The sequence below is a fragment of the Barbatula barbatula genome (assembly GCF_947034865.1).
Source record: "Barbatula barbatula genome assembly, chromosome: 22".
Lineage (NCBI taxonomy): Eukaryota > Metazoa > Chordata > Actinopteri > Cypriniformes > Nemacheilidae > Barbatula > Barbatula barbatula.
Window position 1 is genome coordinate 3,559,489 of NC_136785.1, and position 19,307 is coordinate 3,578,795.

At 38.0% G+C, this 19,307-nt stretch overlaps 1 protein-coding gene and 1 long non-coding RNA gene across 5 annotated transcripts in view; one reads left to right on the forward strand and one right to left on the reverse strand.

The window, feature by feature from the left end:
• Window positions 1–19,307, reverse strand: part of nedd4l (NEDD4 like E3 ubiquitin protein ligase) — a 55,028-nt gene that overhangs the window by 1,939 nt on the left and 33,782 nt on the right. For all 4 annotated transcript variants that reach the window (XM_079487118.1, XM_079487117.1, XM_079487116.1 and 1 more), the window contains 18 exons: window positions 16,271–16,327; window positions 15,440–15,574; window positions 14,520–14,687; window positions 11,684–11,881; window positions 9,692–9,769; window positions 6,034–6,088; window positions 5,225–5,283; window positions 4,736–4,801; window positions 4,192–4,421; window positions 3,126–3,247; window positions 2,916–2,986; window positions 2,511–2,606; window positions 2,261–2,334; window positions 1,957–2,017; window positions 1,755–1,814; window positions 1,235–1,342; window positions 444–540; window positions 184–256 (listed from right to left, as the gene is read on the reverse strand). In XM_079487118.1, the coding sequence (XP_079343244.1) occupies window positions 184–256; window positions 444–540; window positions 1,235–1,342; window positions 1,755–1,814; window positions 1,957–2,017; window positions 2,261–2,334; window positions 2,511–2,606; window positions 2,916–2,986; window positions 3,126–3,247; window positions 4,192–4,421; window positions 4,736–4,801; window positions 5,225–5,283; window positions 6,034–6,088; window positions 9,692–9,769; window positions 11,684–11,881; window positions 14,520–14,687; window positions 15,440–15,574; window positions 16,271–16,327 (1,808 nt within the window). The remainder of the gene's footprint in view (window positions 1–183; window positions 257–443; window positions 541–1,234; window positions 1,343–1,754; window positions 1,815–1,956; window positions 2,018–2,260; window positions 2,335–2,510; window positions 2,607–2,915; window positions 2,987–3,125; window positions 3,248–4,191; window positions 4,422–4,735; window positions 4,802–5,224; window positions 5,284–6,033; window positions 6,089–9,691; window positions 9,770–11,683; window positions 11,882–14,519; window positions 14,688–15,439; window positions 15,575–16,270; window positions 16,328–19,307) is intronic.
• On the forward strand, window positions 353–15,970 carry LOC306911641. Its single transcript, XR_013788266.1, has 3 exons — window positions 353–664; window positions 11,145–11,286; window positions 14,471–15,970. It is a non-coding gene; the product is annotated as an uncharacterized lncRNA (long non-coding RNA).

Consider the following 19,307-nt stretch of genomic DNA (forward strand, 5'->3'; position numbering starts at 1 on the left):
GAGCATGTTGTGCTGCTAGAAATAGTAATAATGCTGTGGGGGATGTGTATTCAGAATAAAGCAAAGCTATTGACCAATCAGCATCCAGGACTGGAACTACTGTGTTTTAACATGGAAAATTAAACTTTCATGAAATCATTTTTAAAAATTCTTTGTGTACATTAAGTATGAAATCTTGCCTACCATGTGTGAGCACGAGGGAGTTTGTCAGGTGTTCCCCACTGCTCTATAGTAAACAGCTGTGGCCCATTGGAACCTGCAAGAGATCACATGATTCATCAAGGACCAATCAGGAGACGGCAAACTCGTCCCAGAGGGTCTCAAGAGGGTCAAGGTAAGAGTTGAAAACAGAGGAAGCTGCTATAAATCTTCATTAAAACATGATGAAAAATAATAAATGATTATGTTTGGATTCAATTGCATTATTCCTTGCAATCAACTACCGTAGAGTTCAGCGAAGCCATTCATTGGCACTCTGGATGTTCCCGTGACAAACTGCAGAAGTCTGATCCTCTTCTCTGCATCCATTAACAACACAGCCTAGGATGACGACATGAAAAGATGCATTAAATGACAAATCAACTTTCATCTGTTCATTTCAATGGCAATAGTGACTTCATAACATATATGAATCAGACACAGAGTGTTCTTTCCTTCAAATAAGGTACGTTTTGCTTTATTCATTTCTACGATTCCTTACAACCGACTGCAAACATTTCATGCAGCAGCTCAGTTGCATTTCTAGTTTTGTTTTAGTAATATTTCTATTCCTAGAAAGGAAGGAGTCGTGAAAGGACAGGATATTTTGTGACATCATAATATCATTGTTTGTCCCAAGGCTTCAGTTTCGGGTGCAGATTTACTTATGAACGATGTATTGCAGAGTCAATTTGTGTGTATTTGAGTGTGTGTGTTTCTGGCTTCAGACAGCAGATAAGAAGTTCATTATGGTCTCTCTAACTCTTTCATCAGAACAAACACTCGATGAACCTCACATCAAACTTTGATCGGTCACTCTCTGATGTGGACATAACATTAGGTCACACACACATACACAGGCAGAATACAATTTTAGACGTTTTACTAGATTTATAAGGACAGACTAGCTTGTCTGGAAGGAGACTTAACCCTTGCAAGAAGTGAAGCATCCTTCATGACCTTATCTATTGAGGATCAGCGGAGAAGTGAGGAGATGAGGAAGAATGATTTTAGAAATGAGATGGACAGTACATACCTTCCAGAACCACTGGATCACAGGATGATTGGGACAGTAGCCGTTCTTATAGATGGAGTGCTGTCTCCAGTCATTCACATCCACATCTCCCAAACCACACATCAACAGCTGGAGACACGGAACACTAACACTTACACAAAGCAAAACTAACACCAAATTAAAACATTTGACAACTAAAATAAAAAGTAGAAAAAATAGAAACTGTACATCCCGCGTTCATTAAACATGGAAATAACACTAGATGCCAATAAAAAACTTACACATATTAAAGAATAAAACGGAAATTAGCTTTAAGCATAACTTCAAATAAAAAACTACTAAATAACGTAGTCACTAAGTCAGATCGAAGAAGAAAAAGGATTAATGAAAATTACTAAATTAAACTAGAAAGAAACACATAAATATCATAGTTTTCTACCATAAGCATCATTCTACAGAGATTTTAGACAGGGAGGATGCAGTCTCCATGACAACAGCAAAAATGAGTTATTGATACGTGGGAAGTGAACGGTTACTGTACCTCCAGTTCGTTTTCATCAAAGATCTTAAGCAAATCGATAGGAATGAGCTCGGTGAAACCCTGTGAAACCCAAAAACAAATCGGAACATTCTTTAATAGGCATGTTGTCATTTAGTTATCAGGAATAAGCTGATGTTTGCTGCCACATAGTGGCAACACATGCAACTACAGATTGCCGTGTATTCGGGTTGTGATTTCATACCTCCAAAAAGGCGTTCATCTGCTTTTGAACCCTGTTCACAAATCGCCACTGAATCACCAAACTGTGCAGGGTAAAGAAAAGAACGATGTAGGAGGAAGTCACTTCAAAATGGGCCCCCATTGACTTTCCATAGTATCAATAAACATGACCGTGGAAAGTCAATGGGGCACATTTTGTGAATTTTGTGAAAAGTGAACTACTCCTTTAGCATAAATCTTAATTTTATTAACATAGCAGACAAATAAGCATACTTAATATTTAAACTTAAAACACGTAAATGTTGAAAGGCTTCATTTAAACTCACTCTATGTATTCCTTTTTGTTGTCATTGGTTACAACCATGTCCGAACCACTTGGCTTCAAATCCACCTGGTATGTCTATGAAAACATTAAAAAACATAATTATTATAGATGTATTTATTTATTTATAATGTTAATTATCATCAATGTCTATAAAGAACATTATCAACTTACTTTATGCAAAGCAGCTAACATATAACGCTAAGATTTTTTCGATTTAGTTCACACTTTAAATTCAACTTATTGTATGTTACCTGTCCAAAGTTGTCTTCATCAATGCAGAACCGCAAGTCCAGTTCTGTGGGATCGTTCTCCAGAATCCATTTTAAAGAGTTGTAGTATTCACTGTCCTATAGTTAATAACATAAATAAACAGTTTTGTGTTGTTCTGTTATTTTAAGTGGGTTTACTTGGTTTTTATATGTTAGTGGGGCCCTAAACTTGAATGCACATCAACTCATGGAGACCAGTGTCACAAAAGCTTACAAATTGTACAGAAGGATCATTTTTGAAAATCTAAAAATGCACAAAGTTTTCTATGTTCTTTAGGTTTAGGGGATAAAATATACAGTTTGCACAACTCATTACGCCTATGGACTGTCCCCACAGAGATAATAAAACATACATGTGCGCATGTGTGTGTGTGTATATAAACGTACCACTGACTCCATATCATTTAGCGTGATCTGCTTGCCCAGCATCATTTTATAGAACGGTCGAATGAAGAAACCTGAGATACAAACAACGACATAGTAACTTCTTTAAGGAAACAAGCACCAAACTAAATTAAACAAACAGCATAAAAACAAAACCATAAATGAAACCTAAAAAAGGTCTGTTTGGCCGTCAAAGGTAACAGGTTCACGTACCATCCAATAGCTTGCCGTGATACACGGCCATGCCAGCCACCCGTCCAATGAACTTGAAGTATGAGAGGTGATCTTCATTACAGAGGCCGGAGTTTGAATTGATCTGAAGTGTGTAGTTATCCCTGCAGAAGAAAGAAGTTAAAGGTGCTGTGTTTCATTTTTTGGAGGATCTTTTGACATATATAATACAATATAATATACATAGCTATGTTTTCAGAGGTGTATAAAGACCTTACATAATGAACATTATTTTTTCATTACATTGAATGAGCTATTTCTATTTACATAAACAGCGCCCCCCTTGCATGTAATTCGCCATGTTGTTTCTACGGTAGCCCTGAACGGACAAACTGCTCTTCAGAGCGTGTTTTGTAAATAATTTATCTCCTTCGGCAAAGAAGCAAAAACCTGACAACATCTTAGTCCCGTGTCAGCCACCGTAGTGCTTTGAAAAGGAGGGGTGAACGGTGGCGTGAGCCGTTGATTGCAATTCGCAACTTTACCACTAGATTCCGCTAAATTTCACACACAGGGCCTTTAAATAAACTATGGTCCACCTGTTTTCTAATGAATGTTAAAGGACAAATCTAACAGGATAACAGATGTAGTCCCTGTACAACCGTAATCCACTTTCTTTCCTTTAGCACCAAAACAAGACGAACAGGCAGACATACACAAAGATAGATGGGAAACAGACACAGATGTGCTTATGCTTTGACTTTATGGTTTGGTCGTGAGCGGGGAAAACGCAAAACAACAGAAGGGAGGAGGCAAGTGAGACGGACTGGTCACCAAGACAATGAATCAGTTCTCAATGAAGGAGAAATGAAATATTAGGACGGATCTAACAAGAACAGATTTCAGGCCTGCTCACAGGTATATGATGATCTGACTACAAAACACTCTTTATAACATTGAGCCAAAAACCACAGATAATAAGAAAAGCTAACACGGTGAGGTAAAGCAGAGATGCACACTAGAAAGGATGCACGGAGAAGACAGATGGAAGTGGGAGGTTCAGTATTTTCCTTTGTTAAAATATCTGTCAGAACTGCAGACAACTTACGTGGCAGAATATTCAAACAGGCCGTAATAAGGGTTAAACATCTCTTTGGAGAGCAGGAAGAACCATTCTCTGGCCACGCCTCCATAGTCCAGCCCCTTCTCCGATTCAAACTCAATCCACAGACGAGCTTTCAGACTGTCTGGTCTCTTCAGAGACATGATGCGTCTGTATGACTCCTCGAAGATGTTATTTCTGTGAAGCTTCATCTCGAAGCGGTTAGGAATATCTGCCTGTGGAAGACAAAGAGAGAGAGAGAACATTACTTAAAGTTACATCCTGGTAAATGAATCATAACATGACAAAATACCGTTCATCATATCACCGCTTCACACCAACATTTCAGCCTAGAATTACTGTATATTGCCTGAAACAATCACAGTTCTGAGCTACGTTTCTGTCACGTGAAGAAGAATTTAACACCCGACGGAAAAAATGCTCCTCGCCAAAGATTTCACACAGAATACATTAGTGCGTCCAGGAATACAGCAAGTGAGGAAAGAGCTCACGGCGATGTCTAGGAAACACTTTCTTCAATGCTTCTTACCGGCTTCTTTAATTTCTTTCTGAAGTAGTCGTACTTCTGCTTGAATTCTCTGGAATACGGCACAGCCTAGGAATAGACAAACAAATAACGTTCACACACGGACTCTCATATTCTGGAGGCGTTACAAGGACATGCAAGAAGTTTGAAACATGATAAAAAAACAAAGAGAAATGGTGTGGTGTTAAATACGGGTCGGGGTTAAGAATTCATTTCTGGTGCCTTTTCTGTCCAAGCTATGAAAATGAACCATGATTTTACTATAGTAAAAGTGTAGCGGTCTGACTACAATTCGTTTATTACAAAAAATCATGGTTCATTTGGGGCTACCACGGTTTATTTATAGCCACTATGTTTTCTTAAGGATGCTTGACCATAACTGCGACAACCACCTGGTGTCCACCCTTGTGGTTCATTACAAATGCCAAGCGTTAGAAGACAAGGGAGAGAGAAATAAGCTAAAGGTGATGACAGAGATTAAAAGGCACTCACGGGTCCTGTGATGGCGGGACTTTGCAGTCTGGGGTCTTCCCACTGTGTCTTTTTGGTATCTGAGGAGAAGAGCAATTTTTGTAAATCAACATCACTTCCTTTGTTGTTGGTCTCTAGGAACAAATGTTAAGTTAAAGGTGAATGATTAAAAATGAAGATTAATGCAATTCTAGCTAAATATGCTTGTGGTTGGCTATTTGTACTTTAATAACTGTCAAAAGTCTTTGGTCAAATTTGGTTATGCCAGTGGCACTAAAATGACTTTAAAAAGTCAAGTAGGAGAAAGGTTAAGTGACACAGAATGTTATGGGATGAGCTTGTGTTTGGAAACAGCTGCTGTTGTCATCAGGTGTGTATCGACTGCACCTGGGTTTTAAAACACAGCAGGGAACGGACGTGTAGGACACATTTAATGATGCATGAGAAAACTGATCTCACTACTCGTGTTACCGTAAACATCTAAATAGCTATTGATCACACAAGTTACAGAAACAATGCGACAAATATGAACCTGAGAGTATATATATGTGAACCTGTTGATAATAAATACATAATACATATTTAACTATAAAATATTCAATAAAAAAGCATTTAATTAAAAATACTAAGACTATTATATAATTTTAAATCAATTTGATAAAATGATTTCCATTTTACTATGTTTTTATTTAACAAAAAAAGATGTTTCGAAAAAGTTAAGACAATTGAATGTAAGACTATAAAGAAATGATATGAAGCGACTAGTGCATTCAGACATTATAAATATCATGAATGATATTAAAACAATATCATTTAAATCGTGTCCTTACTGTGGTCGATGTAAAAGGTCCGACCATCTGCATGCACTCGTTCCTCCCACCCCGGCTGTACATTTAGAAAGAAAAGATTGAGATCAGACCACACCAACACACTGATATTTAACAACCACTGATACACAGACACAAAAACTGCAATGAATAACACGACACGAGGAAAGAACAGAAACATATGAAGATTCCTCATGTGTTCAGTGTGGGGTTTCCAACCCGGCATGCAGAAGAGCGCAGGCCTGTCGTTTTGTCATTCTCTCACTTCACAAACACACACACTGCCCCCCTCTTTTGAGACACGAGACCCCAGGACCATCAATGCCATGTTGATACCGACATCACAAGCAATTCTCAGGCCTAACATAGCACAGCCGGGGATACACGTCCAAACAGGCTGACAATTCATACACCACAACATCAAGGGAAGCTGTTTCATATCCCACACAGGGGATCCGGAGAGGAGACGAAACCATCCCTCACAACTGAAGGACCAGTGCTCAAGACAGTACGGCATCAACCAAAACTGGCATAGAATGAAGCACAGGATGAGCGCTGTGCAGTCAAGAGTACAGGAAACAACAAACTGATGGAAACAAAAGGTTCAAGAAAAAAAGAAAGAGATACGTGCAGAGAGAAATGAAGTATAGGGTCATTTCAGGTCAACTGGGTTTCATTTTAACAATGACACAATATTCCTGAATTCACCCGACAGAGAGAGAGATGTAAAGTCAGCGAGGACAATGTTAAAGAGACAGAGAGGCAGCAGGGTAGACATAAAACAGACAAAGAGCTCAACGATAAGATTCTGGAAACACAAATGTCACTGAATGTCTCCATTGGTAAGAATGGGCAATAAAATAAATCTTAAATAAAATGGTCTTCTCTGAAATTATATATATTTCTGTTTTATAATATATTGTGTATAATTGAAATATATAAGTTCAATAATGAAATTCTCCATCAAACACCACCTCATTGGCTGTCCTTGTTTTCTTTTTATCAGACTTTAAAAAAATGCCCAAAAAGCTACAGTAGCTAGTTTGTTTCAGGGTTTGTAACGCATTGTTTTTTAAAATGCCAACACAAAATAAATAACAAAATAATTTAAAGGGACAGTTCATCCAATAAATAAAATTCTGTCATAGTTTACTCTCCCTTGAGTTGTTTCAAATCTGTATACATAATTTTTTTCTGACAAACACAGAGAAAGATATTTGGAAGAATGCTTGTGACCAAACATTTTCGGCCACCATTTTTCAACAATAGCGGGAGAAATGACAATGGTAGTCAAAAGTTTGCTTTCCTACATTCTTCAAAATATCTTCTTTTGTGTCGAACAGAACAAAGAAATGTATAAAGAAATTCTTCCATCGATGGTAGTCAATGGTGGCTGAATTCTTCCAAATATCTTTGATCTGATGAACACAGAAATTGACACTTCATAACAACTCGAGGGGAAGAAAGGGAAGACTGAATTTTCCTTTCTGGGTGAACTGTTCCTTTAAGACGTCAAAAAAGTTGAGCCCTGCGGAGAAAGCAGAAACAGAGACAAACCAAAATGAGAACATGAAATGGAAAGTGACGCGTGACAGAAAGACAAAGAACATTGGAAAAGAGGGACAGTCATTCATGCCAGTAACGATAAAGAGGGGTAGCAAGGTCAAAGGTCAGACAGGCTGGTGGGCAGGCAGGTAAACACGCAGGCTGTGAGAGGACCGACCTCCTCTGGAAGATTCTGCAACAAACATCATCGAGCCCAGAGCACAGCATGTTTCCCCACGCCACCGAAAGACCAGAGAAAAATCACACACACACACCAGCAGCTTAGAGAGAACGACTGTAATGCTGGTTTAGAACATGGCACTCTGAAAACACTTTCTGGGAACTGGATGAAAAATATTTCTTTAAAAATATATATTTAGAGCAAAAATCTAAGGGTGTGAATATGGAAAAGGGTTAATAATGTGCATGACACTTTTGTATAAATACAGTACAGTGTTTCCCCTAGGTTTACGGCTTTGGGGGGTCTCTAAAAATGTTTTGCGGGGAAGGTCCGGACAATACTTTTTTAAATAATGTTAAATCGATCAATTGAATGTTTTATCAGGCTATTTACTTTATATTCTGATAGCCACAGTCTATATAAAACCTAGAAGGTCTGGTAACTGAGAAAAGGTGTTGTAGGCTCTGGTGCTGAAGCGATGTCCTAGTGGTCTATTTTAATATTTTAAAACTGACAACAAAATGTAACAACTGAAATGAATATATCATGAGTACTTGCGTACCAGTTGTTACTAACTGTCTTTCCATATGAACTGATTCTAAATATTAAAACATGAAAACATGCTCTTTACATGCTGATTATTCATGCTATTAATATCATAAATGCTATATGTAGATACAAGACGTTATGGTTTATAATCTGTCACAAACCTACGGCATACAGCAAACAGACAGATAAAAATACTGCTGCATTTTCGTTTACTTAAGCGTTACTGAAAAGGTGTCTGCGGGTATTGGTGTCTGCGGGTATTTATATGCGACATGTGTTCAAATGAAGCGCGTTTGGCACTTAATACAGATATTCGAAGATATAACGGAAAAATATAATCAACATAAATGTCCACGAGCGCGCGTGATGTGCACATCTCAGTTTTAGACGTGCTGCTCCATTTAAACCACAGAAATAGTCAGATTTTATTAGGGTTCATTATGTCTTGCGGTCCGGATGGAACGAAGGATAAGCTGGGTGAAAAGGTCATCCGGTGGTGACCGGACTGTTGCTTTGTCAGCGAATGTTGCCTTTACACCACCCTGGGAGTAATTTTGTTAATCTGTTTTTCAGGTGGTTGACGCGACATATTTTCCCACACGCGCTCTCTGTTCGCTGGTGAAAGTGTGCTTACATGTGTACTTGCATCGGGTCGGAACACGATACAGAGAGCAGAGTAGAATTGCAAAGGCGCGACCACGTAGAAATGACATGCCGCCATGTAAATAAGATAAATAACATAATGCTATTTAGTTGGTTTAATACGAGAACAATGTATAAACATGTTATATAGAAAAGGTAACCTTAAAAGACTTCTCCTGTGATCTGACGCTACATACATTTTTTTATCAACTTGACCTTCAAGGGGGGCAGGAAGTGCCGTTGGAGGGGCGGGGCACCCCCCTTAGGTAATGGTAGGGGAAACACTGCAGTATATGCTTCAAACATTGATGTAAATTAGACGAGCCCAATTCTCTGGTTAGAGCCTGTAACGTATTCCTTTATGAAGGTGAAATCCACATTTAAGGAAATAAAAATGAACCGCACTGTGCACAATTATTTGGTGTCTATGGATGCACTGTTTCCAGAAGCTCTGCATTCTTGAAGCCTGACAGCATGAAGAAATGCCAAATGTTGATTTTGCAACAAATGTCTGTTAGTGTTTTGTGTCATCAGGCTGTTTGGCTCTTCGTTGGCCTGACAATAGTCTGAAAAAGAATCCTCTTTTTTGTTCTGCACATCGTGTTTGTGTGATTATTGCGTTATATGGATGTTTCATTCGTATTTGTGCATCAACACAAGGTCACATATCAAACAGGGGTACTTATCTGCTGAAAGAACATGGATTTGTGGGTAATATGGCTCCAGCGTTCTTATTATACTCACAGGAAGTGGGCCGAGGTCACCGGGGTCTAGAGATGCTTTTGTCCTCATGTGAACGGGATACTTTAACCGTGGATCTTCCTGAACGAGAGAGAGTGAGAGAGAGGTTGAATTACACAACCTCACATTTTCCCAAAGGCTTTATCAGTAAATTGCATTCACTGTCTACTGCCAAAAAGCAATGATGCAACCAATAGGAAGGAAAATTGAAACAGCCGTGTATCTCCCATATCTCCATAGGGACATGTAGCACTTTCACACTTTTCATATATCGATTCATCTGAGGACTTCTTAAAACACATACAGCGTAAATCACAATTTACATGCGACTGGAGCAGATCCCAGTTTGTTGCGCGTAAACTCGATAGATGCAGAACAAAAAATATTGTTCGCGTTTTAAACGTGACCTATAAAAAAACAAGAGGATACAAGACATTTGACACAGAAAGACAAAAAGCGAATCTGTGTTGGGGGAAATTAGGGCGCCGGACAGAAACTGCAGTTCCCGTGTCAGACACCAGGTGGCAGAACGGATCTAAATGTGTAGGACATGCCTCACCCGGGGCATCCCTCCAGCTTAAGGGCATTCATGCTCGTTTAAGACTGTGTGTAGATCCGGGATAGCCCGTGTTTCCTCTAAACACTAAAATTCAAAGCTGAAATATTTTTGGTTAAAATAAACAAATATCAATTGGTTTTAATGGAAACTATAATGATGTCTACTGGTATGTGATGGGATTCTATTTGTGAGGTGTTATCTGGCCCTACACTAGGATACACTACAAAAACGAATTTACTATAATGTTAATAGTGTTAATGTAATTTGTAATGGAAAAAGCTAATGGTTCATAATAGTATTTTAATGGAAAGCATATTCAGTTTTGGGATGGTCTCTATTCCATCTTTTTACACTGCGCTGTGCACTCTGATATTTAGTTGGAACCCCTTTAACTTAGATTACATCATGTATTCACATTGGCATTATTGTTCTGAATTATGCCTGTGTCAGGAAAGCAAAAACCATTTGTGGGAAATCCTGGCCTGCTGAAAAACAACAAGAGAACAACCCTGCCAACAACACAATAGAAAATAAAGTAATGGATGCAATGGTTAAAATGGGAACTGTATTGGTTTTAATGGAAACTATAATGGGGTCTGGCATGTGATGGATTCTATTGGTAGGATGTTATCTGGCAGATGAATCCTACTAGAATAATGTCTAAAACACCCAATTTTGTAATGGTTTTCATGGAAAGCTAACGGTTCATATTGGTATTTTAATGGAAACCATTACAATTTCTGTGCTGGTTTCTATTGGCTTTCCATTGCTTTTTTCAGCAGGGTGGTCAGCTTATGGTCCATTTAGAGCCACACAATCACTAATATCACTAATATTTGCACTTTGTATCCAACAAAAGGATCTGCCGCTTATCTATATTTTCATCACCTACTATAGGTCAAAAAGATGCTTTTTCTCCCAATGACAGCAGAGGACAGAAACAAATTCTGCGAACGGACGCTGCAGGTGGATTTTGGCTGATTGATGTGAGAAAAGAAACGGCCAGTTAAGCTACAGGTCACGGAGTCCCTGCTGACAGGTAAAATAGTGCCAACAAGCCTTTTGTAATGTAGTAAACAAATGCTTAAGTGCGAGATATAAATAGATAATAGATGTGAATCCCGCTGTGTATAAACAGGACCTACATCAGCAAATAAGAGTGTAGGTCTGTGCCAAAAGCAAATGAGCCGTGATGCTCTGGCGACTCCGCACGCTTCAGCAAAAGACTCACGGGATACAATTGATTTCTATAAAGTTTGACGCTATTATGTACCTAAGCTGTGGTCACATGTTTTCCCACTTATTGCATTGCCTTCTGGGATTGCATTCATTGCAAATTAAGTGACAGGAATGTTGCTGTCCGACCTTTGATGCATTGAAATGCTGTCTATGTATATAGTTCACTAGGTTTAAGAGCTTGTGAGTGTTTGTCTTACCCAGGTGGTGGTTCTGCTGTTGTGGTCAATGAAGAACGGTCGTCCATTGGGCGCTATTCTCATTTCCCAGCTGGGCGGCAAGAAGCTGTGGTTTGACTTGTGCTGGGATTTGGGTGAGCTGTAGGGTGAAGGCTGTGGGGACTGAGGGTTTGAAAACGTGTCCTTTACGGCTCGCCGTACAGGGGTGTTATTGGCTCCCTGTGAGAAGAAACAGAAATCATGTTATATGAATTCATAATTCACCATTTCTAGGCATAGGTTTAGGTAAAATGTGTTTTTATCTATGTTGTTATAATTGCTTTCGATGTTTCCTCATCTGGAAGTCGCTTTGGATAAAAGCATCTGCCAAATGACTAAATGTAAATGTAAAACTATAATTTTTGTTTAAATCTCTCTAAAAATAACAAAATGTCTCCCAAATGTCAAATAATATACATTAATTTGCCGAAAAGATGCTCTGAATTTTTTCAGACCTCAAGTACTGCAAAGAAGTTCATATTCACTTTTAAGCAATACATTTACATTTAGTCATTTAGCAGACGCTTTTATCCAAAGCTGTAAATCAAAATAAATCAAATATATTCCATTACGTTGCACTGTACTTGTATGTGTGTAATGACAATAAATTGAATCCAATCCAATCCAATATATTCAATATTTCGCTAAAACATTCAACATCGAATGCTTAAAATGCAACACGCTTATCAGACTGGTGAAGAAGTTCTGGTTATTCTTTCCTTAGAAAGCAAAACAAACAAAAGCGAGTCAGAATTGCACATGATAAAATGTACACCTTTGTATAGTCACCGTGGATAAAAGTGGAAGTCAAGTGAATGAATGCAAGACTGGCTCTTAAGTACTGGTGTTTCCCTTTAGCAAATTATATACGTCTAAAACAACAAGATCAATCTTTGGCATAAAGTAGTAAGCGGTGGGATTTTAGCAATACAACAATAGGCAGCCTTTGCTGTTTTGTTTCCAACCAAGTTTTCACATGGAAATGTTTAGGGCTAATGAGCCATAATTGCTTTGAGAGCAAACACAGGACACTTATTCCCCAAGATCGGCAACAAGAGCTAATGTTTATTCCATTAGTCAAGTCATTCTTCTCAGTGGAAGCCATTAGCTTTGGCTGAAGCCCAATAACAAAGATACGTTTTTTAGCCTTTTTCAAAAGATATAATTGTGGGTTAAATGCAACTTTAACTCTATGGACTGTATCTTTGGGATGTGGGTGAATAGAAACTGATGTCTAGAAAATAATGTTTCCTCGGTTTGTAAAAAAATAACCGAAACACAGCAACGCACTTACAATAAATAACCAATAAAAAATATTGACCAACCCTGTCCTTGAAAAGTAATATTAAATCTTTCAGCTCACGTTATAACCCTGCACACCTGTGGTTTTTAAATGTCAACCCTCTTACAAATTTATCTATTGTAATTGAAAGATGTTGATAGAACGTAAAATCGAAATAATCCAAAGTATTTACAGGTTCACGCACAAATTTCTCAACAATAAGCTATAAACATCACAACAAAATAAGTAGGTATAAGGTCAGGCACGGATTAGGAGTAACAAAACAGAAGGAAACTATGATGTAAAGGCTGTTTGAGAGGTTAAACCATGTCTGCCAATGAAATTGTGAGACTTTGGCACGCAATGACGGTAAGCAAACTGGCAGCTGCTCTTAGACAAGATTTCAGTAGCATCAAATGATACGAATTAAGACACACAGACAGTATATTAAAAATGATACGCACAAAAGCTGCACATCGCATTTTAACTTTGCAAGGCGAGATTTCATCAACATCACACTCAAAGAAACTTGACTTTTGAAAGCCCAGAGGGAAGGACAAAAGTAAATCCAAAGACGTTTCTCAAGAGATGCCGAGAGTTTTTTCTGTGTTGTCAAAATTTCGATGAAAAGATTGTTTCTGTCTGCAGAAAAAAAAAAGGTTAAAGGAAAAAAAATTACAAAAATAAAGGCATGTCAACCTATTTTATTGACTACGCTTCGACCAAGAATGTGTCTGTGTCTGCCTGGTCTTTCACTTAAAGATATCCTAGCTCATCCCTCTATAAAACTTGCTATTTGTGATAGACCGATATGTCAAACGGGTCAATAAAACAAAAACTTTTTGCGTCTTCCAAAATGTTATTTTTAGGACAGTGCCGAGTCACGGAAACGCTTTGTAAGATAAAAACATGATAGCCGCACTATAAAGTAGTAACTGAGGAGACCTTTTCCTTTTTTTCCTGGGAATCGAAGGGAATTCAATTATTGTGAATTGAAAGGTCTGAAGCAGACAGGTCAGGAAATTATCTAGACTAAATTTGCTTTTGGGACAGCAAACGTTTATATCAAAACCGATCTATGCATAATACTGTGGGACTGATCAATTCCCTCAGCCATTTGTAACCTAAAGTAGCAAAAGACACTGTGGATCGGATATCATGATATTTCATCCAAATGTGTGATAATATTGTGATATTACAGTACACAACTTGTTGCTTTGATTTGATTGATCATTTATCCAACAAAATTAATCACAATGACGACACCGTAAAAATATTTGTGTCTGCTAAATGAAAAAAGATGCCCTACTAAAGTTATTATAGTTTCTCGTGACTAAATCATTAAATAGACATCGAATAGAAGTCACACTATTTCATATCATATCCTAATATTCTGAAATACATCCAGATGCTTCTAAACGCGTGTTTAATGTGTACAAATGTGTAATGTGGTTTTTCAAATAATGAATAGCCAAACTTATACCTAGTGAAGGATAAATAAAAGAGAAGAGACAGTGGACGGGAGGAAGTTCTCACCTCTAGCGGGGAAGACAGCGTGACTGTGGGGGAACTGAGGCTACGGGGTCTACGCACTTGTGGTTCACTTAAAAGGCCGCTAGAGGAGGAAGGGGCGGAGGCAGAGGGTGTGGATGTTGAAGGACCACCAGATGCTGCAGCTGACGTACTGGCTCCATCTTCTGTGTGCTGTCGAAGAGAGAGAGAGGGGGTTTAAAGGGGTCCTAAAAGGAAAGCAAAGTCTAAAATAGAGCATCAGGCAAATGCTAAGGAGCAGTAAAAAAAAATGGTGCAAAATGTTTAGGTTATTTTATAAGGAACAGCACAAAGGTATGGTTTAAAAGGTGAGAAAAACAATGTGTTGTAGATAAATAATACACAGTGTTTTTCACACTGTTCAAATACTGTAAAATCACGTTCCTTGCTTGCAAATACCAACTTTTTCAATTCAGCTGCAAGGTGTGTAAATATTGGTGTTCGAAATTGATAAAACAAATTAAAAGGATCAACAGCTTTATTCTATAAAGTCTTTTTAAATGTATGGAAATAAATCCTGAATGTTCGAAGAGGTTAAAGAGCTTTTTTTGCTGAGCTGAACTGGGGTTCCAACCGTTGTGCAATTACAAATGAACTAGAAAAACAAATGAAAAATGGTTTAACAAAGTACATGCAAGAGGAGGACGAGTAGACATCAAAAGGAACAACGTAGATAGTCATACATAGATACAAAGGAAACAGAATAAAGCTGGCAGAACAAATAACATTCAGAAATTACGATCAGATGAGGAAAAGAAAAGAAAGATGAGCTTGACAAAGTGAGGAAAAGCATAAGGCATAAAGAAAAAGACATAAAAGGAAAGCTGACGGGCACTGAGAATTCAGAAAGACACAAAACTGAATGTTTGAAAACTGCTCTTATAAATACACCAACTCCGGTTTACCTGCAGAATGGGCCGGGTCCACGTAGTACTGCGGTTGTTATGGTTGACGTAATATGAACGTCCCTTGCTGTCCTTGCGTTCTTCCCAGCCTGCCGGAAGGCCCGGCGTGGTTATGGCATAGTTGGCCGATGGAGACTGAACAAAGCCAAAATCAGAGATTAGCCTCTTTATTGGAAAGTCGATGGAGTTGCCAATTTTGAATACTGTAGATGCAAATACTGTATGCTGTAAATGACAGTGAGATTGGGGATATGTACTCTTTTGTAAAAACACACCCATTACAAATGCAGATGTACATGCACTTGCAGAAACACATTTGCAAACAACATAAATATTACACACAAAAACACAAATATATATTTTTTTGATATTTTTTTCAATCTGATATAAAGGTATATGACGGGGTGACTTTATTTAAGGATTGAATAAATCTAGCAATCTACACCTCTCTAGTTTAATCTTTCTAGACTAATGACTTGCATAGAGTTAAAAAAGTGTGTGCTAGCATTAAAGAGTGCTCCTAATAAAAAAGGTTATTTTTAATAATTTATTCAAATGAATTACTATTATAGTAACTAACAAAGTACGCAGCGTAACATTCATTAAATAATGAATCTAGTAATAAAATCAATTATCATAAAACATTGTATTTAAAATTGATTATTAGCTGTATAGCTAATAAAAATACTAAATATTATTAATAGAATACAATTATAGCCATAGCCAAAAAGGATAGCTAAACGAATTCACTTCAAACTTGTAAAAAGAGAATTAAAAACAAATAAGACCAAAAACACAAAAGAGCACAAATGTACAACATGTGGACATTACCATCGAGTCCTCAACGCCTGTGACCGTTTGTGCTCGTGTTCGTCGGGGCTGCGAGTTCTGCTGGACAATAACAGCTGTTTTTAGATGGGCCAGTGGGAGAGGGTAATATGAGGGCAAATGGAAGGACAGGGTCAGCCAGAGAGTGTAACAGCAGGTGGGTGGGGAGGTAAGTGATTTTAGTTATTCAAGTTGATTTTGACAACCGAAAGGGGTGATTTTGTGACAGGTGCCCAAGTGAGAGTTTGTGGTGTGAGACAAAATCATTAAAAAAAATCACTTTGGATAAACTCCAGGAAGAACTGATTTCAAGTGAACTCACTTATTGGTGATCAGATTTGAGAACACAATGAGAAGCCCAGGTGCTCCTAAATCATAATTTGAGCCTTAAATCATTACAAATTTGCATGTGAAGCATAAAGACAGCATCAAAAGTCTGTATGTGACATTTCGTTCGGGGTAATTCTGTTATTAACACAGTCGTGCGATTTCAACTGTTTGTATTTCCATGGAAGTAATCGAATTCTTGGAAATGGATGAGTGCTTCACAGTGCTAAAACGCAGTGAGAGATCCGTAACAGCTGAATCCCTTTCCTAGGATGATATTACAACCACAGTGACAAATGTATGAGGTTTTTAAGCGCAGTCTACAAAGTGGCTTCGTTCTGCACGGTGAAAACATTTTGTTGCTTGCAATTCAGAACGACGCCGACTGACTCATCCACTACAATAACACTGAGGAAATGACATCTGGTCGGGAACCTGACTGGAGTTTACATTTCGGATGCTGCAGAAGTCAATTCGCTGACTCTTTTATGCAGATGTAATGTAGGACATACCCTCATATCAAACACATTCATCACGTTAGCTATCCACTCAATATCTGTACACTCATGTGAAATGTCAGCGTGGGGGAAATGGCACCTCCCACCTACGCTAATAGCCGACAGATTTGCTTTGCTGTGACTAGAGCGAAATCCCAGAATGCAAGTGTCCACACCATCTGAGTCTGGCTATGAGTCGGTTATGAGACGTTTGTGCCAATTGCAAAGTCAATGACATCATATATGACATCATATCTCACACAACACGTTTAGACTTGAATAAGTCCAAAACAAAGATATGACATGTACATTGTAATAACCTAAACGCTTTTGTTACTGACACAAAGCTATTGCATGGCTTGAAATACAGCGCACAAGTCAAAACTACTTATTTATGATGGCGGGTGACCAGAAAGGAGCTTTTCATTGCGTGGAAAAATATCCATATACTAATATACAAAAACAGCTGCGGAAAAAGAGAAAGAGACCATTCCAAATATTCATTTAATCTGCATTTATAGATTTATTGTGGTCATTTCAGTCCAGTCTGTTGGAGTTTAAGATTAAACCTCAGGAGTGACAAAGTCAACCAACAGCACTGTGAAAGACTGACAGCATACAAGACACATGAAAACCGTGATAAACATCTGAGTTTTCACTTTTTTTTTAACGTTCCCTAAATACATGCAGGAATATTACTGTTGTACTGCTTAAAGCTAAATATGAACTTGTTTTTTCTTTGCAGTATTTGTGGTCTAAAAGAATCAAGCATCTTTTCTGTTATTTTGACCGGTTTCTCCAGTTTTCATTTTCTGCAAATTAGAAACAATATTTTTGTTGGACATTTGGGAGAAATATTGTCAGTAGTTCACAGAATAAACGAAAGACGATTACTTTACATAAACATACACCTATAAATAGTCATTTCAGAAAAACTGAAAAAAATTTAGAAATGGTCTCTTCAATTTTATCGCGGCAGTCATCATCACATCGACAAACAAGCCATCCTAAGCTTAGAAGCAAATCCACGTCTGCCTTGTATCAGATGTTGTTTATTTCCTTAAAATGGTCTGATAACCGATCTCCATCCACGGCACAAGGTTACTGGAGCTACCCTGTGCAAGCTGCCAGACCTTATCTTGGAAATTCCCAGCTTGCACTGGGAAGCACGCCATGACACAATAAGGAAATGGACACCAAAACAATGCGGCAGGGACTAAAGCGACCTCTAACCCTTCCACAAACATTACTCCAAAGAAGTCTTATCATGCAAAGTAGCAGATGGGGCATCAGGGTATTGCTGACTACTGGAAAATGAAATAAAATCGTCTCAAAGCATTTGAAGGTATCATGCCATTTAAGTAAAGCACGCAATGAAGCTGTTCCTGTGAAACATCCACTGACTGCCACAGTTTCTGTTTCTGCTCGCTCATGCAAACAGGAGCAGTTCACACAGTGACATCATCCACACGGGTAATTTATTTTTACCATGCGTTTCGAATCATTTAAAGAGACGTTTTCTAACAACTCAATACTTGCAATGTAGTAAACAGTCTCTTAAAAAATTGCAACAATAAAACCTATTAGAAGTTAAATCTTTCGCAAAATGTGCCACTGTCAGATAATACATTAGCAGAATTGACAGCAAGACAATGACGTGGAAACATCATGGACCGGAACGAGTCAACATGCCCAATCTGATGATGACATCACAATCATCACAAGCTTCAATCAATGACAGCATCTTAATAATACCTCACAAGCACAATAATGCAACCCATAAATTTTACATTATCTTATCATACACCAACGAAAGTTAAACAATCACAGACAGCCGAATAAGCACTCAATAATCTGTCTCTTTATATACAAGAAATATGTGACCCTGGATCACAAAACCAGTCTTAAGTAGCACGGGAACATTTTTAGTAAAAGCCAAAAATACATTGTGTGGGTCAAAATTATAGATTTTGTTTTTATGCCAAAAGTCATTAGTATATTAAGTAAAGATCATGTTCCATAAATATATTTTGTAAATTTTCAACCCAAAATATATAGAAATTTTATTTTTGTGAGTGGATGGCCTGCTACAGTGCCTCGGATTAACAACTTCAAAGGCGATTTTCTCAATATTTAGATTTTTTGCTCCCTTTACTTCCAGAGTTTTACACTCTTGTATCTCCACCAGATATTGTCCCATCTTAACAACCCATATA